This window comes from Tachysurus fulvidraco, chromosome 19 (genome assembly GCF_022655615.1).
Source record: "Tachysurus fulvidraco isolate hzauxx_2018 chromosome 19, HZAU_PFXX_2.0, whole genome shotgun sequence".
Classification (NCBI taxonomy): Eukaryota; Metazoa; Chordata; class Actinopteri; order Siluriformes; family Bagridae; genus Tachysurus; species Tachysurus fulvidraco.
The window spans coordinates 10144810-10164171 of record NC_062536.1 but is presented as its reverse complement, the minus strand read 5'-3'; the positions used below and the strand labels follow the sequence as shown (position 1 = coordinate 10164171).

Genomic DNA, 19362 nt, shown 5'->3' with positions numbered 1-19362 from the left:
GTGCTGTCTTTTGTCTTGGAATCAATTTATATTGCCTGCTATGAACATTCTCGTATGTGGATTTGCCAAATTGCTCCCGTGTGTGAATGCGTGAACCTTTGTGTGTTGTGTAGAGAACTAATACTCTTGTCTAGGGTGTGTTCCTATCTTGTCCCCTGTGTCCGCAGGATAGACTGTCACCATCTTGTCCAGGATTTAAAAAACAAAATCAAATAAAAAAGTATTGAAGAAATGCAGTACTGATACCTTCATGTGAAGGTTTTATACAACGCTCATTCATGAAGTGTAAATATTTTACAACATGATACAATAAGGACTACTATGATATTTAATATTCCGATAGTTGAGGAACTTTCTAGCAGCTCCAGTGTATTTGTGTCTGTTCCAAAATCATAGAATAGAATTTAGTGTGTACTTTTACAAAAATGTACTGTATATAACACGAAATCATTCCAATGCAAATTTCAGTTATGAATTGTAATATGGAATAACATCATTACATAATTATATGTACAAATATGAATTAGCATTTTGCATGTCAGATACGAATTTAGATTACATCTCAGTTGATTATACTGTTAGTCATTACTACACTAATTTATCTTGAACAAAAAATTAAAAAAGGAATAAAACATTAAAACACTGGTGTGAACATAATGTGTTATGTAATAACTGTATTTACTGACTGTATGTAATGATTATGAAATGGTTGTAGGGCAGGTGTTTTCTTAATGTTTAAAATTCCTACTACATACAAGCACCACATGGTGGAGATTGCAGAGCATCAGAGAGGAACAGGAGCAAAGGAATCAATGAGATAAGTGTTGGCCAGCTGCCCTTTACTTTCCCGACAGTAGAGTCATGTTTATGGGAAATTGGGATAAAGGTGTTTGTGTGTGTTTGTGTGTGTGTGTGTGTGTGTGTGTGTGTGTGTGTGTGTGTGTGTGTGTGTGTGTGTGTGTGTGTGTGTGTGTGTGTGTATTTGAGTGTGTGTGTGTGTGTGTGTGTGTGTGTGTGTGTGTGTGTGTGTGTGTGTGTGTGTGTGTGTATTTGAGTGTGTGTGTGTGTGTGTGTGTGTGTGTGTGTGTGTGTGTGTGTGTGTGTGTGAGAGAGAGAGAGAGAGAGAGAGAGAGAGAGAGAGAGAGAGAGAGAGAGAGAGAGAGAGAGAAATAAGACCCTAGCTTCTAGAGAGAGAGAGAGAGAGAAATAAGACCCTAGCTTCTAAGTCTTTATTCAAAAGTAATGATTTCACTTAAAGTAGCAAACTGTTTACTTAAATACCAATGTTAGAGGTGGATGACTTTGACTGTGTAAAAAAAAAAAAAAGTCCAAAGTAAGACAACCCGGCCTCAGACCATATAACCTCAAAATAAAAAATTTCATTTTAAAAATTAAATAAGAAAAAATGAAATGCTTACATGGACATTTCCCCATTTTTGACTGATCTCTGTGAACACATATAGGAGACAAATAATCTATTAATAATTAATTGTTATTAAGACTGCAAAAAACGTCTAAAATCTAGACAAATCACACATCCCTACTGTATGTATTTCCTCACTGCTACAGTAAGCAAAACTGATTAATAAGTGAGAAAGATATTAAGAATTCATTAAAAGCACAAAGCTATTATAGCATGTCCTGTAGAAAGGTCTTTAGGGAATTCCCTTCCAGGCCTGGACTGCTATATTTAGAAGACTTTTTCACAGAAGAGTATTAGCAAATCTTTTTTTTTTTTTCGTAATAGACTTTCAGTAACCCAATACATGGAGTCACTGAGGCATGAGTTCAAGTGCATATAAAATGCAAACAAGGGACAAACTTTTTTTTTTGTTTTTTGACAAGACATTTTGTGCATTTAATTTTGTGCATTTTATTATGGTGCAAGGTGTAACCTAGATAAATGGACATGATAATACATGATGACTTCTAAATGTTTGCCTGTATTCTTTTTGATTTGACGTTACTTGCTTTGTGGCTTATGTGGCAATGTGATTGTACACGTGGGGATGTGTATACATTATTAGAATGATTAAAATTATCAGTGCAAGTTTTTTTAATTAACAGTGAAATCCTGTCAGATCTGGATATAATTGGAACTTGTTAATAAGGATCACTCTTCCCTGTCTACTTCATCAGTTTTTTTTCATCAAGCCACCACCCTATTATTCTTTTACTTTTCTGCTGTGAACAATTTTCAGTACCAAAAATAAAAGAAAATTAAAAGAAAATATTTCAAATATTTGTCAAAAGTTTAATACAAACGGTATTGTGTCTGTAATTCATAAAATTATATATATATATAATTTAATATTTTAAATTTAAATTTTATATTTTTGTCACACTAGATTAATTATGGTTGATTTTGTTTAAATCTTAAAAGGATTTTAAATAAGCCTTTTGATATATATATATGGCACGTGACATGCAAAATCAACCATAATTAATCTAGCCTGACAAAAATATATGAAGCGTAATAAAAGTTCTGGTTTGCTAAATGGTGAAAATAGTTTTACAAAAAAAAAACCTTGCACTTAAGAGTTAAAAATCTGTTGTCACATATGTAACAATTAATTTCTGTTCACAAATACTCATATACACTCTCACACAGCAACAAATGCAGGCTGTTGGTCTTCACTTGAATTCCTCCTGTCAGCAGTCTCTCTTATTCAAACTCATTTCACTCAAGTGAAATGAAACCATTTTGATCAATTATTAAAGAGGTTTGAGACAATGCGTTCCACAGTATGGATGGGTCTGATCGAGGCACAGTGAAACACAACCCTACTGAAATGTTAATGCAATCAAAAATGTATTCCCTTCCCTGCCATTCAGCTTGGCGCCATCACATCTCTAGCCTCCATTATGGCACGTGACATTAGCTCATCACTCAGCAAGAGCTTTAGGGGAATGACAGAAGACATAAGCCCAGTTGACAAGCACACACACACACGCACGCACGCACGCACGCATGCATGCATGCGCTCATACACACCCCAAAAGCACAGACATGCCTATGGTGTTGGTGCAACACATTGCTCATTGTGAGATGTGCTGATGAAGGAGAAAATTTTAGAAACACTGCATGGCTGTGAGGGACAAATCAACGGCCAGACTCTTCATAGTGGATTGCAATGTGATGCAAAATAATTTATATGTTTGGAAGAGAAAACTTAAAGCAGAGCATCCACTAAGTGCATGATTTATATACTGGCATGAAATGATAAAGTTAGGTGGAAAAAAGTGTGCTATAAAAAGATATAGTGATCGTGTGTACAAACAAACTAACACATGTACTGATGAAGCTCTGTTTGTAGTCACTGATGCTACAGTGTTGTCTTACACTCTGTGATCAAAAGACTATAATGGGTTAAATATTAGTACCGCAATTAAAACCTCAATTTCACTTTTGATCAAACTTTGTTCACTGGTTAACCAGGTTTTATGTCACTGGGACAAAGTCATCCTATTAGTAGCAGTCACTATAATGAAACATAAGTGACTGCTGATTTGATTACAGACATTAACTTGCTAGGTGGTAATTAGGCTTATGTGATACCAGCACTACTGTAAGGACATGCAGACAGTGAGATTAAGGCCCCATACTGTACACATGTACATGCATATTTTTAAAAAAGAGTTTTTACCCCTGCATTTACCCTCGCAGGAAAATGCAAAATTAATTTCCAAAATAATTTAAAAATGCTCATTAGTCCAGAGATAAAACATCATACTGTTATGCGAAATGTGTTTTGAGTGGTAGAGAAGGCTAAATGAGGCAAAACACCAGTATGGCCAAGTTCAAAAACAAACAAGCAGGAGGATTCATGTGTGTCAACTGAATACAATGTGTCTGCTGGGTTCTTATACAAAAACTCCTTTCAGCATTGCACATATCATATTGTAGTGTCTTTGCGTGAAGGTGTAATAATAAAACAAAGTGACACAAGTAACCACAAAATCACAATATCTAAGCAATAATCTAAGCATTCATGATAAATGGAGTCCTAGCACATTTGTAGCATGCACAGAATTGCAATGAGCATGTGTATTTTCAAAAACATAGGTTTTTCTTCTTCACATGAGAACAGTATAACACACTATATATACCCTTATTCACTTATATGTACATATTACTACACCTTCTGTTTAACTTCATAACCTTATTTTAAATAAGCTATTTATACACTCACTTATTTATTACACTGCCACTTGTAAATAAGCTGTTTATGCACTTCTGGTTAGATGCTAACTGCGTTTCATTGGCTCTGTACATGTACCTTGCACAGTGACAATAAAGTTGAATCTAATCTAATCTAATCTAATCTAATCTAATCTGGGTGAATGGGGAGAAATAAATGTTTTCTTAAAATATTGACATATCTGTAAGCATGGCCTTAGACTTTCAACATCGCAAGTTGTGATCACAGCACTTTCCCCTCCACTAGGCATCCTAGTATCAATTCTATCACAGCGAGCACAGCAGGACCTGCTAGAAAGTCTAAATAGTGCTGCTGTGCATTCACCTGCCTAAATTACATTACTGAAACAAATACCACTTTAGCTGAGGTGAAAGTCACATGGGTATCATGCCATGGGATGCAATTTTCCACATCAAATTTGTAGGCTTTGCTACCATCACTGAAACACATGGATACAGTATGCAGTATATTTGCAATTTATTACAATGCTATACTCTGCAAGTTTACTCATTTTCAATGGTAAACACAACAGCAAAGATATGAAAACTACAGCATGTTATTCATTATGCATTTTAAACAATGCATTACTGCTAGCACATTTTTTTTTTGTTTAGATTAATAAATGCTAATCCAATCATTACTGTATATAGCTCAACTAAAAGCTGCATCATAGGGATGTAACTGAATATGAATACAATTTGTAGAATGAACAGATAATGTTCTAAACATATATTGGGCTATTTTTAGAAAGCAGCCCAGACAGGTTCACATGGTATCTGGTTGATGACTTCTGGTTGATTAGTGAGTCTAGAGGCATGGATCGGGACCAGGATCCCACAGGACACAACTAAAAAGTCATGCGAGAGGGAGGTGTTCACCGTTATGCAGTCGAGCAGACAGACATAAATCTTGTGGGGAAAGAAGAACAATTTCATCATTTACAGTTGTAATTAGCAATGGCCAAGTTGGAACTGCAGTTTAAATTAGACTGCAGGTTGATTATATTTTGGGAAATAAAACTACACTTGTTAGAAACCCTTCTCAAGCAGGATTTTAAAAAATCTCATTATTCATGTTTAAAGTTATCCATCTAATTATTAACAGATTTCCAAATGCTTCCAAGCCATTTCCAAGACATTCCTATACCACCAGCCATGACTTTGTCAACGTACCCACACATGCACAGTCACTTTCTCTTACATGCACACCCACACTCTCCCTCTTTCTCATACGACACCACCACACTCCTCATTTGTTGGATTCCCTCCCCCTACATCTGTCAGTTCTTCTCTCTCTTTCATTGGCTGTGCTAGAGCACAAAGCTAAGAATAGCTCCCCAGAGTCCGGCCTCAACAGCCCCTGGGGCACAAGTGCTCATCTTGAAGGGCGTTGTGCGAGTACGTCTCTTCCCCACATGCACATACTATTGGCTTTATAAATAGAACACAAGTATTATATAAGCGCTTTGTGAATGAGACTTTGGGGGATGGAGGTGGAGGCGCCTGCATTCATACAATAACTGCACTTCATTTCACACATTGGATCCCACAAATGGAATGATGGTGTCTCTGAACATATTTTTGTGTGTATGAGTACATACCCTCAATGCAAAAAAGAACCCCAACAATTACAGCCTTTTCCTACTGAGAATAAAAACAGTGTTTGAGAATTAAGATAGAGGCATAAATTAAATATAGGACTGTCTCTCATATGTGGAACACCATTCTCCTTTAAATGCATGTGAAGGCTGTCGCAGAAACCCTCTACTACACTGCTGTTGCTAGGCAAAATCAGGGATCTGGAGTTTCACACCAGCAGGTTTACTGCATATAATACAGAGAGATGTGATATATTCTGCATGAAACACAGGCTGTGTGCAACTAGCAAAACATTAAATATGAAGAATTTCTTTATCTATTCATAAAATAAAGGAACTATCACTAGTGTAATAGTCATATATTCTCTCGCAAATAAATAAAGAGATGGTTGGTTATAAAAGTTAGAGCGTTATAACATAGTTTCTAGTTGATTAGTTAAATGGTGATTTGATCTGCTCATTTGAAGCAGATTTAACGTCAATTACAAAGCATTACCAGTCACCTGATCAAAATGATGAAGTTCTTCTTGCCATGTCAACACCCAACCCTAAAAAAATATGAAATTTGCGAGATACCACAGCACAAAATTACTACAATGTATATATGTATGCACATCAAATACACTTATGTGCACTAAGTCAGTACCTCTATTTATTCATTCATCAGTAGATGCATCATCCTGATTATTGTCACATTGGGACTATAGTTTATCCTAGGAATGATGGTCACAATGCCTGTGTGTGTGTGTGTGTGTGTGTGTGTGTGTGTGTGTGTGTGTGTGTGTGTGTGTGTGTGTGTGTGTGTGTGTGTGTGTGTGTGTGTGTGTGTGTGTGTGTGTGTGTGTGTGTTTTTGTATGTGTGAATTGGCCATAGGGCCAATTTTAGTAGTCAAGCTACTGTACATACTGCTTTATTGTTGGGAAGCTGGAATACCAGAGAAAAACCTTTTGCTTAGGGAGAAAGTCTGAGCAAAACTCCACACACACAACAACCAGAGCAGAGAATTAGATCCCTGTCCCTGGACACTACCTGCTATGCCTCCATTCTGCTCACACCTATATGAATGTGTACTAATACACATCAGCACCAATCTATCATTACAAACTACCATCTTTATGCCAAATTCCAGCACCTACCTTTACCAGTATTGACATCTCTGCCTATTTACTTACCTACAACACATTCTAAGATGCTTTCTAATGTTTTTATAATTCTGAAAACCTCTGCAGAACCCACTCTACCCTTTTACACACATATCTCATAAAATAATTTGTAACCAGTTCCAAGACAAGCAGTAGATCTTAGCCACCAAAGCTTACAATAATCTTCCCTTCTTGCAGTGAGAAATCAGCCAAATGCTTTTAAAGCCATCTTGAGCCGTGGACAGCAAATCTGACTCAAACCTGAATGCTGGGTTAAAGATGTAGCTCTGACTGTCACACAGCAGATTTACTGAGACTACAGTCTTTTTTAAGCTGTTTTCCAGTTCCTGACCAATATAGTGGCCAGCATAATATTTTACTCTCTAAAAATAAGGAAAAGATTATTTAGATTCAGGGGTAGAAAAATCCTGTTAATTAATTTTTAATTGAAATAATTAAAAATGGGGTATTCTGCCAAAAATATACTTAAATGAAAGTTGAAATGTTGCTGTTGTAGTTAAATGTAGTAAAACATTAAAAAAGTAAAAAGTATGTTGAAATTAAGTAATGTTCTGTTTTTATGTGAAAATGGATTTGTATTACTTATCTAAAATGCTAGAAGAGGTATTTTATTGCAACTATGCCAATTTATCCTTCATCCTTCAGGCTCTATATGTTTGTTGGTGACTAACATAATTTGCTGTGCATGAGCTGAACATCAGCATGACTAACTTTACAAAGTTTGCTAATGAGAGAACTTTGAAAGTCTAAATATTTGAAGGTCAAAATATTTTATCCCTCATCACATTACACAAAACTAGAAAATGTGTAATGATATGAGTATGACATGAGTATCTCCATGCAAAAACACGTTGCACAGAAAAGAAAGTGTGTACGATCAACACAGGTCAGATAAGAAGAAATTGATTCGAGTTCAGTGACCTGCAAATATTCATAAGAAGCTGCAAGATGACTCACAATGGGCACCGCAGTTAAGTGTCAATCTGTTCAGACCCATCAGTACTTTTTCTCTCTAGGTGTGAGAAGCAGGACACTTACAGTATTTCTATCAGTTTCAAAAAGTCAAGCAGGATTAAAAGGCTATATCTTTATATAAAGGTCAGATCAGAACAGTGGCATTGACATAGAATTAAGAGTATTAATAAAATTTAAGTGTTGATTAAACTAACAAAGTCCTTGTATAGAAAAATTATACAGGTTATAGAATAGTGTATTGTAACTGTTTGGTTTAATTATTTTCTGCTTTTCACTGGTTTGATCAGTGTTTTGTGTTTTATAAGCCTGAATGCACCACATTTCCTCTGTGAGTCATGTTCAATGAGCCATATGTGATTTGGGTTCCTCTTGAAAGCAACCATCAGGGTTCTCCTTTAAACAGTAGAATAGCAGGATAACTCTGTCAAAGACTCACTCACATAAGAAATTTCATGGTTTGTAGGTCAGAAAGAAGCAATGAAATGATAAATATACAATATATATAAAAAAAACTCTTTAATTTATGCTAAATCCATGTTCACACATTTCATGCTCTTTATTTACTCTGGTAATAATATTTATAGATACCAATTCCTTTAAAAAAAAATTAACAAATCCCACTTATCCATGTTATCCATTTAAAATTAATTAGTGCTGCACTGTAAGAGTATTCTTGAACATATCACACTACAGACATTTGTAAGCACTTGAGTGGAATGGTCAGTGACCTATAAAAGATGAGAGGTGGGAATAAAATGATTCAGAAACATTTCATCACATTGTGCTCCACTGAGCAAAAGGGTGCTGAGACACTGCAGCCTGCCAAGAACCGCAGATGAGTTAACATTCCCCTCATTCTACTGACGTTCTCCTCACACTATTAACATCAAAAACACTGGACACAGCTACCACTCTACATCATGTGAATATTGTCTGTAACAAGTACATAAAACAGCTGCCTGTTGTATGTAAACCAGCAGAAGCTTGATACGTATATATATATATTATTATTATTATATTATTATTATTATTATTATTATTATTATTATTATTATTATTATTATTATTATTATTATTATTATTATTATTATTATTGTTATTATTATATTATATTATAATATATTACCCCATTAATGTTAGATGGATTTAAAATGTAGGTTTCTGGTTTAGAATAAAGTCTACTGCCAATCTGACAGGTATTTCTTAATTGTAATCAATCTTTAAATATTAATACAATAGTTTTTTCAACATATTTTCACACTTAAAAACATGTGGTTTAGATCAGGTGACAATCACTTGCATGACCTTGTCCTGTAAGAAGCAGAAATAATGGCTTGCTCTGTGTTAAAGCTATCACTCATAGGTATGTTCTCAATTCTGCATGCACAGCACCATTCGGTTCTTTTTATCTTTCCCTCCCACTCTATCTCTTTCCATTTCCCTCCTCCTCTTCTCTCTCTCTCTCTCTCTCTCTCTCTCTCTCTCTCTCTCTCTCTCTCTCTCTCTCTCTCTCTCTCTCTCTCTCTCTCTCTCTCTTAGTGTCTAGCTCCTTGTTACCATGGAGAAATGTGTGGAACATGCTGTATATTTTGAACCCTCTCTCACACTCTTGCTAACTGCAGGATGTCCCCCATACAGTGCAGTAAAACTGGGGCAAGAAGCCTCAACTATCAGGCCTATGTAAGATCAGTGTATGAGCTGATGTCCTGGCTCACGTTAAGGAAGCTACATGGTGGGAGTCTGTGTTAATGAATGCATGCTGAGAGAACGAGTGTGGTGAGAGCTGAGAGCTCTGCAGGAGCCGGGTGTATTATTACCAGTAGTTTACAAAAATTGTTATTCAGGTGATCTCTGTGCAGCACTGATTTTTTTCTCTTCCATATTGGATTTAAAGCACAGCTGTTAAACAGGTTGAGTCATTCTTCAAAAGAGATCAGCAAAATAGACAGCATTGATAATTAGCTGAGAAATTCAGCATTCTAGATGACTGCTTAATTAATATATTGATGTACACCAACCAGGTCACAGACTTAGTAAAAATACATGATTGGTATGTTCTGCAAATATATATAAATGTTGTTAGAAAGACATCATAATATAATTCAATGTAACTCATCCTACTGGTGTTGGTTGAAATTACATTCATACTACTTGAATTGCTGTTAGGAAAGACCAGCCACCTCACAGTAGAGTAGTATATAGTGCCTGGGGTGTAACATGCTGGTTATAGATCAATTAAGGAAATCAGACACTTTGAATAATAATCTAAGCTATGCTATTAAGCCATATGTTTAGACAGACCTAGATGATGGGCTCATTTTCTGGACCAGGTTTCTCCAGCCATCTTCCAATACACAAAAGATTAACCTAAATTTTTTTTTTGTGTTTCACGTCAATCAATAGAAGCTAGATGAGCTCATTCATTGGGGCAGGATTATATAAACTGTTCATATAAACATACTTATCTTCATTCAGTTCTCATATACAACTCCATATGCTTTAAATTCCACCAAAACACTAATTATCTATTTTGAGTGATCAGTGATTTTAAAAATGTCATGATTTGAAACATAGTGTATGACTTAATGTTCCGCTGATTTGCTCAGCTTCCTCACAGTCATGGTGCAGCAGACTCACTGCCCCATTTAGCTCTAGTATTATTATTGAATCAGAAATGAGAACTACAACAATTGCTAATAGAGGTCCACTGGGACAGGATTCATGTGCCCCAGGCTCAGAGGAGGAGCAGCAGACAGACAGTTAATGATAGGGTTGCCAGTTTGGGCTAGTTGGATACTTGGAATAAAATGCATTACTTTTCTTTAAAACAGCAAACTGTCTGTAAATGCAGACAGTGTATCAGATACAGCACCATTTGGAGTGAATGATATATTTCAGAGAGGAAGAGAGAGAAAGGGGTTTATGGAGTACATAATGTCAGTATAGAAATACATCAAAAACATGTGTGAAATACTTAACTGCCTAAAACAGGGTTATTCCATTAATTCATTGGATATTAGCCTATAGTATAAGACAGGTGTTATAGTCTTTCAGGTTTATTCAAGGCTATGTCATCATTAATGCAAGCCTGCTCCAACAAATCTATGGTCACAATCCAATACTGATTAGAACAATTTCTCTTAGGATACAAAGGTAAACAATCAAGGTATTACAGATACAGATGGACAAACCCCTTAAAATAGCCAACCCCCTTAAAAAAAGTGCAGTTGCAGTGCAGTGCAGAGTTCAGAGCCAGTCTATCAGACATGATCCAAAATATTGTCAAACAAATAAACAGCTCTTAACAGCTCTTTGTCTGAGCTAAATCAGCAGTATTAGTTTAGCCAAATCTAAACTTTATAGGTTTGTAGATTTCTAAGAACAGAAAATCCATATTCAAGATCAAATGCATGACACTGTCCAAGGTGCTGAAATCTGCCATTTTTTTTGTGTGTGACTTGACCTTGTTTTGAAACTGACAAACATGGTTTGGACTAATGGCATCCCTAATAAAATGTAGTCCTTCAGCAGAGATTTTCTGCGATGGTCTAGAATCCAAAATAATGTTAATAAGTCACTGTTTTGCTGATACTGTTATTGTTGTTGAAGCGTTTGACCTAAAATATTTAGATTATGTAAATTACATCTATAAAATTATGCAGATTTTAAGGCACAACAATGTTTAACAGTTTTTCATTTCCCATGTGCCATAAGTAAATATGTTAAATAAATTTACAAAAGTGATTCTTGAGTTCCAATTTGTGTCATTTAAAGATACACTATATTCACTGTACCATGTAATAGTTACAAATCATACTCCCAGTTACTCCCAGTTTACTGCACAAGTATTTTGTGATTCACATTGTTAATGACTTCCTCAAAACAGTGACAATGTTCTCATGTAGCTCTTATGAGAGTCTACAGTTGTACATTGTGCTGATCAATTTATAATTATGGTGTTATTCAAATCATTTTCTTATTTAAAGGACTGATGTGGGGGCAGAATATCATTTCAGGCAAAAAGGAGCCACACCTGTGTTGACTGAAGAACAATACCAGATTAACCAAGTGGGATGAGGTGTGGCTTCTGCTAAGGTGGAATGAAATCCTGCCGGCATACAGTAGCACTGCTTTGTGAATAAGACTGAAGGCTCCTGCTCTAAAACGTCATTGAGTGCAAAACGTGTAATTCGATCTAGACTCTTGAAGTCTTTAAACAATGTCTACTCAAGCCAGCAAATCAATACAGCAGATAGTCCATATATTGTATGTATATATTAATATGTTATTAGTCGTCTGACTTGCAGAAGTGCGATTCTAAGCAAAATGCGTAAAGGAATGTCAAAACAAAATGCGTTTTACAAACAGCCTACGGGGAAAAAAACTTTTTTGCACATGCGTCGACGGCAAAAAAGAACGATTTTTTTAACATGCGTTAATACATGATCCGATTATTCCGTGCTTGAGTTACACATATATTTGAATTTATATTTACTGCAAAAAACAGTAACTGGCCTTAACGCGGAGGAGGAAAGCCATCGCTTGCTCAAGTATTTGTGGGCTTGTGGCGTGGAAAGCACTTGTGTTAGCACTTGTGTCTGCATTGCGTCGGAACCCCCTCCTCTCTCTCTCTCTCTCTCTCTCTCTCTCTCTCTCTCTCTCTCTCTCTCTCTCTCTCTCCCTCTCTCTCACTTCCTCACCACGCTGAGTGTGCGTATGAAAACCTGCAATGTGCTTTAACATCACCATGGACTTCTTTTCTCTTGCAAATCTTCATTCCTCCCACCCTTCCTTTCTCTCGCTCTCTTCAGCCTGCCGGCGTCTGTGTGCCAAAGAGAGTGTGTGTGTGCGGGTGTGAGAGAGAGAGAGAGAGAGAGAGAGAGAGAGAGAGAGAGAGAGAGAGAGAGAGAGAGAGAGAGAGAGTGTGTGTGTGTGTGTGTGTGTGTGTGTGTGTATGTGTGTTTGTCTCTTGTCTTTGCATCTCGGGACGTCTGTGTCTTTTTGATTTGCACCGAAGAGGGAAAAAGCTGTTGAAGCTGCGCCTCGTTGGAAAAAATGCACTCTACACGCTGTCATTGGTATCATTACGTTTTTCACGCGTCTTCATCTTGCACCCATCCGGTTCCTTCGGCATGACTTCAACACCCCGTTTTAAAGACTTCACTTGCCTGTTATTGCAAACTCGGATTGCGTCTGAAACGGAACATGGGAAGCACCTCTGGATGTTAATGAAGACAAAGCAGCCGATTAATATTTCAAGAAATCGTATAGTGCTGCGCGTACTGCAGTAATGCTATATTCATATTGAAAAAAACAGGGGGGGGGCACTGCAAAGTTGGAGCACCGACAGCACACATTCACGCACACGCACACACACGCACACACACACACACACACACACACACACACACACACACACACACACACACACACACACACACACACACACAAGGGCGCGCACACACACACAGGTGGAGTGACCCGGTATCGAGGAAGCCCCGAAAACCTCGCCAAAGGTAAGCGAAAAAAACCCCACATCACTATGTACTGTTTGTTAGTACCACACTGCAGCTATCAGTACGTCATAAGACCTGCTTGTAAAATTTCCAGTGCTGCATTAACACCTACAGCGTTTATATAAGCACTGCAACGCAGTATTTGACGTTATATATTCTTTAAACTCAACTCAATATAATACTAATTAAGCATTGTAGTGTAAGGCGCAATAAACTACAAATTTTGCACTTAGAAGGTGGACAGGAACCTTAAACTTAAATGCTGACACATAAATTCTGACGCTCCTCTTAATTGCATACGATCCAAGAGATTACTTTATCAAGCATTATCTGTCTTAGACAGGAAGGAACAATTTGCTGACCAGGCAAACCTAGTGCAGGCTTTTTCTGCTGTGATATCTTCTGATATCTAATTACCATCCTTTCTCTCCATCTGTCTGTCTCGTTTTTCTCCGGTTGAGTGGTGAGTGAAAGAAGATGATGCAGTGGTCTACTGGAACTGGGAGCAGTCGAATTGGTAGTAAAAAGGAACCATATGAGTTTTCTCTTCTTATGGGGCTTGTGTCATAGCTGTTGTAAACAGTGGAGAGCAGAGACAATACAGGAGCTGGATGTCTGCTCATCTAGCTTCAATATTTTTTCTGGTATTGTGAGCCTAAGCTGCAGAAATGACTGTGGTGGCAGGAGATAACATGGATGAGACCTCAACCCTGCCAGGGCATCCACATGATCCGTACCAACATGACCATGAGGACCACGAGTGCTGCGAGCGTGTTGTTATCAACATCTCAGGCCTGCGCTTTGAAACTCAACTCAAAACACTTTCCCAGTTCCCAGACACACTGCTGGGAAATCCCAAAAAGCGGATGCGATACTTTGACCCTTTAAGGAATGAATACTTCTTCGACAGGAACCGGCCAAGCTTTGATGCCATCCTCTACTACTATCAGTCAGGTGGGCGGTTAAGAAGACCTGTCAATGTCCCTTTAGACATGTTCTCTGAAGAGATCAAATTTTATGAGCTTGGAGTAGAGGCAATGGAAAAATTTCGTGAGGATGAGGGCTTTATTCGTGAAGAGGAGCGTCCACTGCCAGACAATGAATTTCAGAGACAAGTATGGCTCCTGTTCGAACACCCAGAGAGCTCAGGCCCTGCACGAGGCATTGCAATTGTGTCAGTAATGGTCATTCTGATATCTATAGTAATATTTTGTTTGGAGACCTTGCCAGAACTCAAAGAGGATCCACAAGGGCGTTTGCAGACTATTGGGAACAGCACTTTTTTCTACAAGCCAAACATTTTCACAGACCCCTTCTTTATTGTGGAAACCCTCTGCATCATTTGGTTCTCATTTGAACTGATTGTACGTTTTTTTGCTTGCCCGAGCAAGGCAGCGTACTTTAAAAACATGATGAACACGATAGATGTAGTGGCAATCATTCCCTATTTCATTACGCTTGGCACAGAGCTTGCTGAAGATGAAGAGGGGAAGGAAGTAAAGGTATCGGGTGAACAGGCCACATCTCTGGCAATCCTCAGGGTTATTCGTCTTGTCCGGGTGTTTAGGATCTTCAAATTGTCAAGGCACTCTAAAGGACTGCAGATATTGGGGCAAACGCTGAAAGCCAGCATGAGAGAGCTGGGCCTCTTAATCTTTTTTCTTTTCATCGGTGTCATCTTATTCTCTAGCGCAGTGTATTTTGCAGAGGCTGAAGAGAAGGAGTCCTTCTTCACCAGTATTCCTGATGCATTCTGGTGGGCCGTGGTGTCAATGACTACCGTGGGCTACGGTGATATGTACCCTGTGACCATCGGTGGCAAGATTGTGGGTTCCCTTTGCGCCATTGCTGGTGTGCTCACCATTGCACTTCCCGTCCCTGTGATTGTGTCCAACTTTAACTATTTTTACCACAGAGAAACAGAAGGAGAGGAGCAGGCACAGCTCCTTAATGTGAGTAATCCCAACATTGCATCTGACTCCGACTCCAGTCGACGCAGCTCATCTGTCATAAGCAAGTCGGAATACGTGGAGACAGATGATGACATGAATAACAGCATTGACAATTTTAGGGAGGCAAACCTGAGAACTGGGAACTGCATCTCAAACCAGAACTGTGTGAATAAGGGCAAGCTTCTGACCGATGTGTAATTCTGGTTTTATTTTATTTTCAAGAAACAACAAACATGACTTAATAATAAGGGAATGCTTTATATAGGCCTAGGTCAATGCATTATTGCATTGTATTTGCTTTACCAATACAAGGAATATATTCATAAGCCACTGAATTTTAAAATGCTTGCTGAAAATAAAGATATTGTAGATAAAAAAGGAGAAGAAATACAGTTCCAAATGGAAACTCTGTCCACCTGACAGTATGATGAGAAGGAAAGTAGACTAGACATGGATTATTATGTCTATAACATCTGGAATTGAGTTCCTGATTGAGTTCCAGATTCTGATATGTTGTCTCTTTTTTGGGTGATAGGTGCAGTTGATCTCAAGGCTCACTGAACAACAATGCACCTCATTATTAATGGAAAAATCATGGCTTCTTGCCAGTGCTCATATTTCTCCATCAGATGCTAAAACTCTTATTACTATAAGATCCTATTCCATGTGAAAAAAGAACATGGCTTTTGGAAGTGTATAAGCATGTTGAAATATTCTTCGGTTATCAATCATGGCATGCTCAAATCATTACCTCAATATTTTCTCTATTCATTTACATATTGCCCTCAGAATTCAGACTTTGGTTTTGCAAAATGCAGTGCTTATGTTTTGTTGCTGGTATGGATTGAGAAATGAATGTTTAATCGTAAGGTTAGTGAAGGAGCAGTGAAGCTTTGAGGCCTACTCAACTCAGGTACTATGTATCTTGATATAATTTTAGCATGGCACCATTATTAAAAAGATCATAATGGATCTTTTTGTATATACTTGTTAATACTGGGATCCATACTAATTTTAACAATATATTTTGAAATAATATAGGAGTATATTGTAATGGCATTTATTAGCAATGCCATTCCACTCTGAATAGTATTACATCTGCAGTTAATGGGACATACAGTAGAGGTAAAACCATGCAAATTATAGAACTGGCAATTAATGGAAACTGTTTTAAGATACGTAAATTAGGTCTTTGTAGGATTCCAGGGTATCTGATGATCAGTGAGATGAACTTTTTGTATATGGCTGATTCATTAGGCTATATCTACATCTGTCAATGCAATGCTTTAAAAGTCAAACAAATGCATTCATGCTTGTCTTATCAACTTATCAATCGGTGAACTTCTGAAAAGCCACTGTACAGCTTTCATTAACTACCCTTTACTGCTGAAACACAATTAAGATTCACAACATATTAACCAGTCAACTTTACACGTAAAATATTTAGTGTATCTGCTTTGACATCTATGCTGTTTGAAGATATACATATATTACTCTGTATATGTTGCATATAGTGCCTTTAACCCCTTTACTGACAGAATTTTAAAAAAGTGCCTCCATGTACAATAACATCAGTTTTACTGTGCAACTCCTTTTAACTGTATGATGCAATGTCAAGGACCAATTTGATTATGATTTGTACTATAATAGTCAGAATATGCACAGGAAAACAAAGTGAGTCCATGACAAATTTCAGAATGAACAAGGTTCATCACAAGGCTTCAGTGTGCAGAAAGTCATGATTTGCTGATTGTTAAAATCAAATCTGCTTGAGAAGGTGTACAAGGGAAAGTAAAAACTGTTAGACCTCAGAAAACCAGTGGGATATCCTTGTTTTTGCCCTGTCAAACATTGTACATACAGTAAAACCTGGTCGATGAGTTAATCTGAGAAACAGTAAATGTTGTGTAGAGGTGAGTTAGAAATATATATTTTTCATCTTTTTGGATGTCTGTCCATCCATCTCTTTTATTTTTATTTTTTTTAGTGTCTGTCTACCTCAATGTGCTCATGTATGGACTAAAATCCCAGAAGCTTAACATCCTGCTAGGCATTCTACCACTGCCTTTTCAAACAACTGTTAAAGAACCATTATCTGCTAGTTTATTCAAAATAGTGTAAAGGTTTGTGACACTATTTAAAAAGTGATCAGCTATCAAAATATAATCTGAGGCACCATAGGTATTCCCTTTTCCAAGAAATGTTCAACAGATTTTTAACACTGGAAATATAGCAACCTGCTGCACAGAGAAAACAGTATATTTATCCATATAACGACAACTGATAATTAAAGGGGACCAATAACAAATACTTTGTAAACCAGAAAAATAATGCTAAACTGGAGATTACACTGTATGATATGCTGAGCTGCATGTCTTCGAAAAGCAGTTTGCTAATCTTCTCAGAGGAAGAAGCCAAGTTAGGAAGGAGTTAGATTGTTACTGCTAGAAAAAGCTGCAGCACTTTGTCACCTGTAAGTGTATAAATAGATCTTATAAACCAAGGAAAACAATGTAGCAGCAGTATTCTTTAATCCCCGGGAAGCACAAGTGTTTAATAAGCAAAGTACTGTCCCTATATATTTCTATATAATAATACATAACTTTAATAGAGGCCAAAGCTGTAGGAAGGAACTAACTTAGAAGCCATTACAGATAATCACAAGGACCAATAATAGTTCTGTTTTAACTCTTCAGTTTGGATGAAGAGCATGACTGAAATTTAACTGCCATTATATATTTTAAAGCATTTGGTAACGATTCAACATATAGCATTATTCGAAATATATATATGTTCAAATGTTTTATATATATATATATATATATATATATATATATATATATATATATATATATATATATATATATATATATAAACTAATTGCATACAAAACTGAGCATTATAAGTAAACTATGTATTACGCAGGAAAGGTGGAAAGCATGACAAAAGCATTTAGAATTTCGCATTTTTGTAATTAAACTGCAAAGAAAGAAAATGCATGGTGCAAAATTTAAATTTCCAAAAAAAAATTTCATAATGTGGTACAATCTAAAATTATTTAAATATAGAAAAATTACTTTATTTTAAAAATGTTTATTGATTATTCATTGTAAGAGGAAAACTGTGCTCACCTTTTTTTGTTCTTCCTCATTTGCATTATACCCAACTGTAGTTTATTTATTTATTTTTTGTTTGTTTGTTTGTTTAATATTATTTTTCTACATCAGCTTTAATAATTATTATGTAAGCTTTAGTGAAGAGGGATTCTTTGGTGTCTTTACTCAACATGATAGTTAATGACATGATATGTTCATGCATCCTGTTGCCTTTACATAGAATAAATATATGCCCATTCATTTTTAGAAATCTTGCACAAAAATCATCTGACCCATACTCTGAAATGCTAAGAGCCATGAAAGCAGAGTACCACAAAGTGGAATTTGGTCTAAAAGAATTAAAATGTATTGAATTGTTGGGCTGAAATTCATTATCTGACATAATCTTTAATATTCCACCCATGTCTCTGTTTATGTTTAAAAATGGTTAATGTGGTGAGCTTTTGTGTTCATTTAACTGCTTAATTATAGTCTGCATGGAAAAAAAAACAAGAACTGCATGATTCAAATAATTAAAATGATGAAAAAACTGAAAATCAAGCCGAATCAACACCCACATGTTTTTATTTTTCAATTTAATGCCAAATTATTATTATTATTATTATTATTATTATTATTATTATTATTATTATTATTATTATTATTATTATTATTATCACATCTTTGTAAGTACATACACAAATTTATTTCCCATACATAGCTGGGTGTTTTATCACAGACTACACACACACACACACACACACTCAAACACACACACACACACACACACACACACACACACGCACACACGCACACACGCACACACGCACACACGCACCCTGTTCATCATATGATGCTGGT

General features: G+C 36.5%; 1 protein-coding gene across 1 annotated transcript; it reads left to right on the top strand.

Annotated features, from left to right (window-relative positions):
- The first annotated feature begins 12635 nt into the window (after positions 1–12635).
- Positions 12636–18172, top strand: kcna1b (potassium voltage-gated channel, shaker-related subfamily, member 1b). Its single transcript, XM_027151177.2, has 2 exons — positions 12636–13454; positions 13916–18172. The coding sequence occupies exon 2, from the start codon at positions 14123–14125 to the stop codon at positions 15602–15604; it is 1482 nt and encodes a 493-aa protein (XP_027006978.1). The 5' UTR covers positions 12636–13454; positions 13916–14122; the 3' UTR covers positions 15605–18172.
- The last annotated feature ends 1190 nt before the right edge of the window (positions 18173–19362 follow it).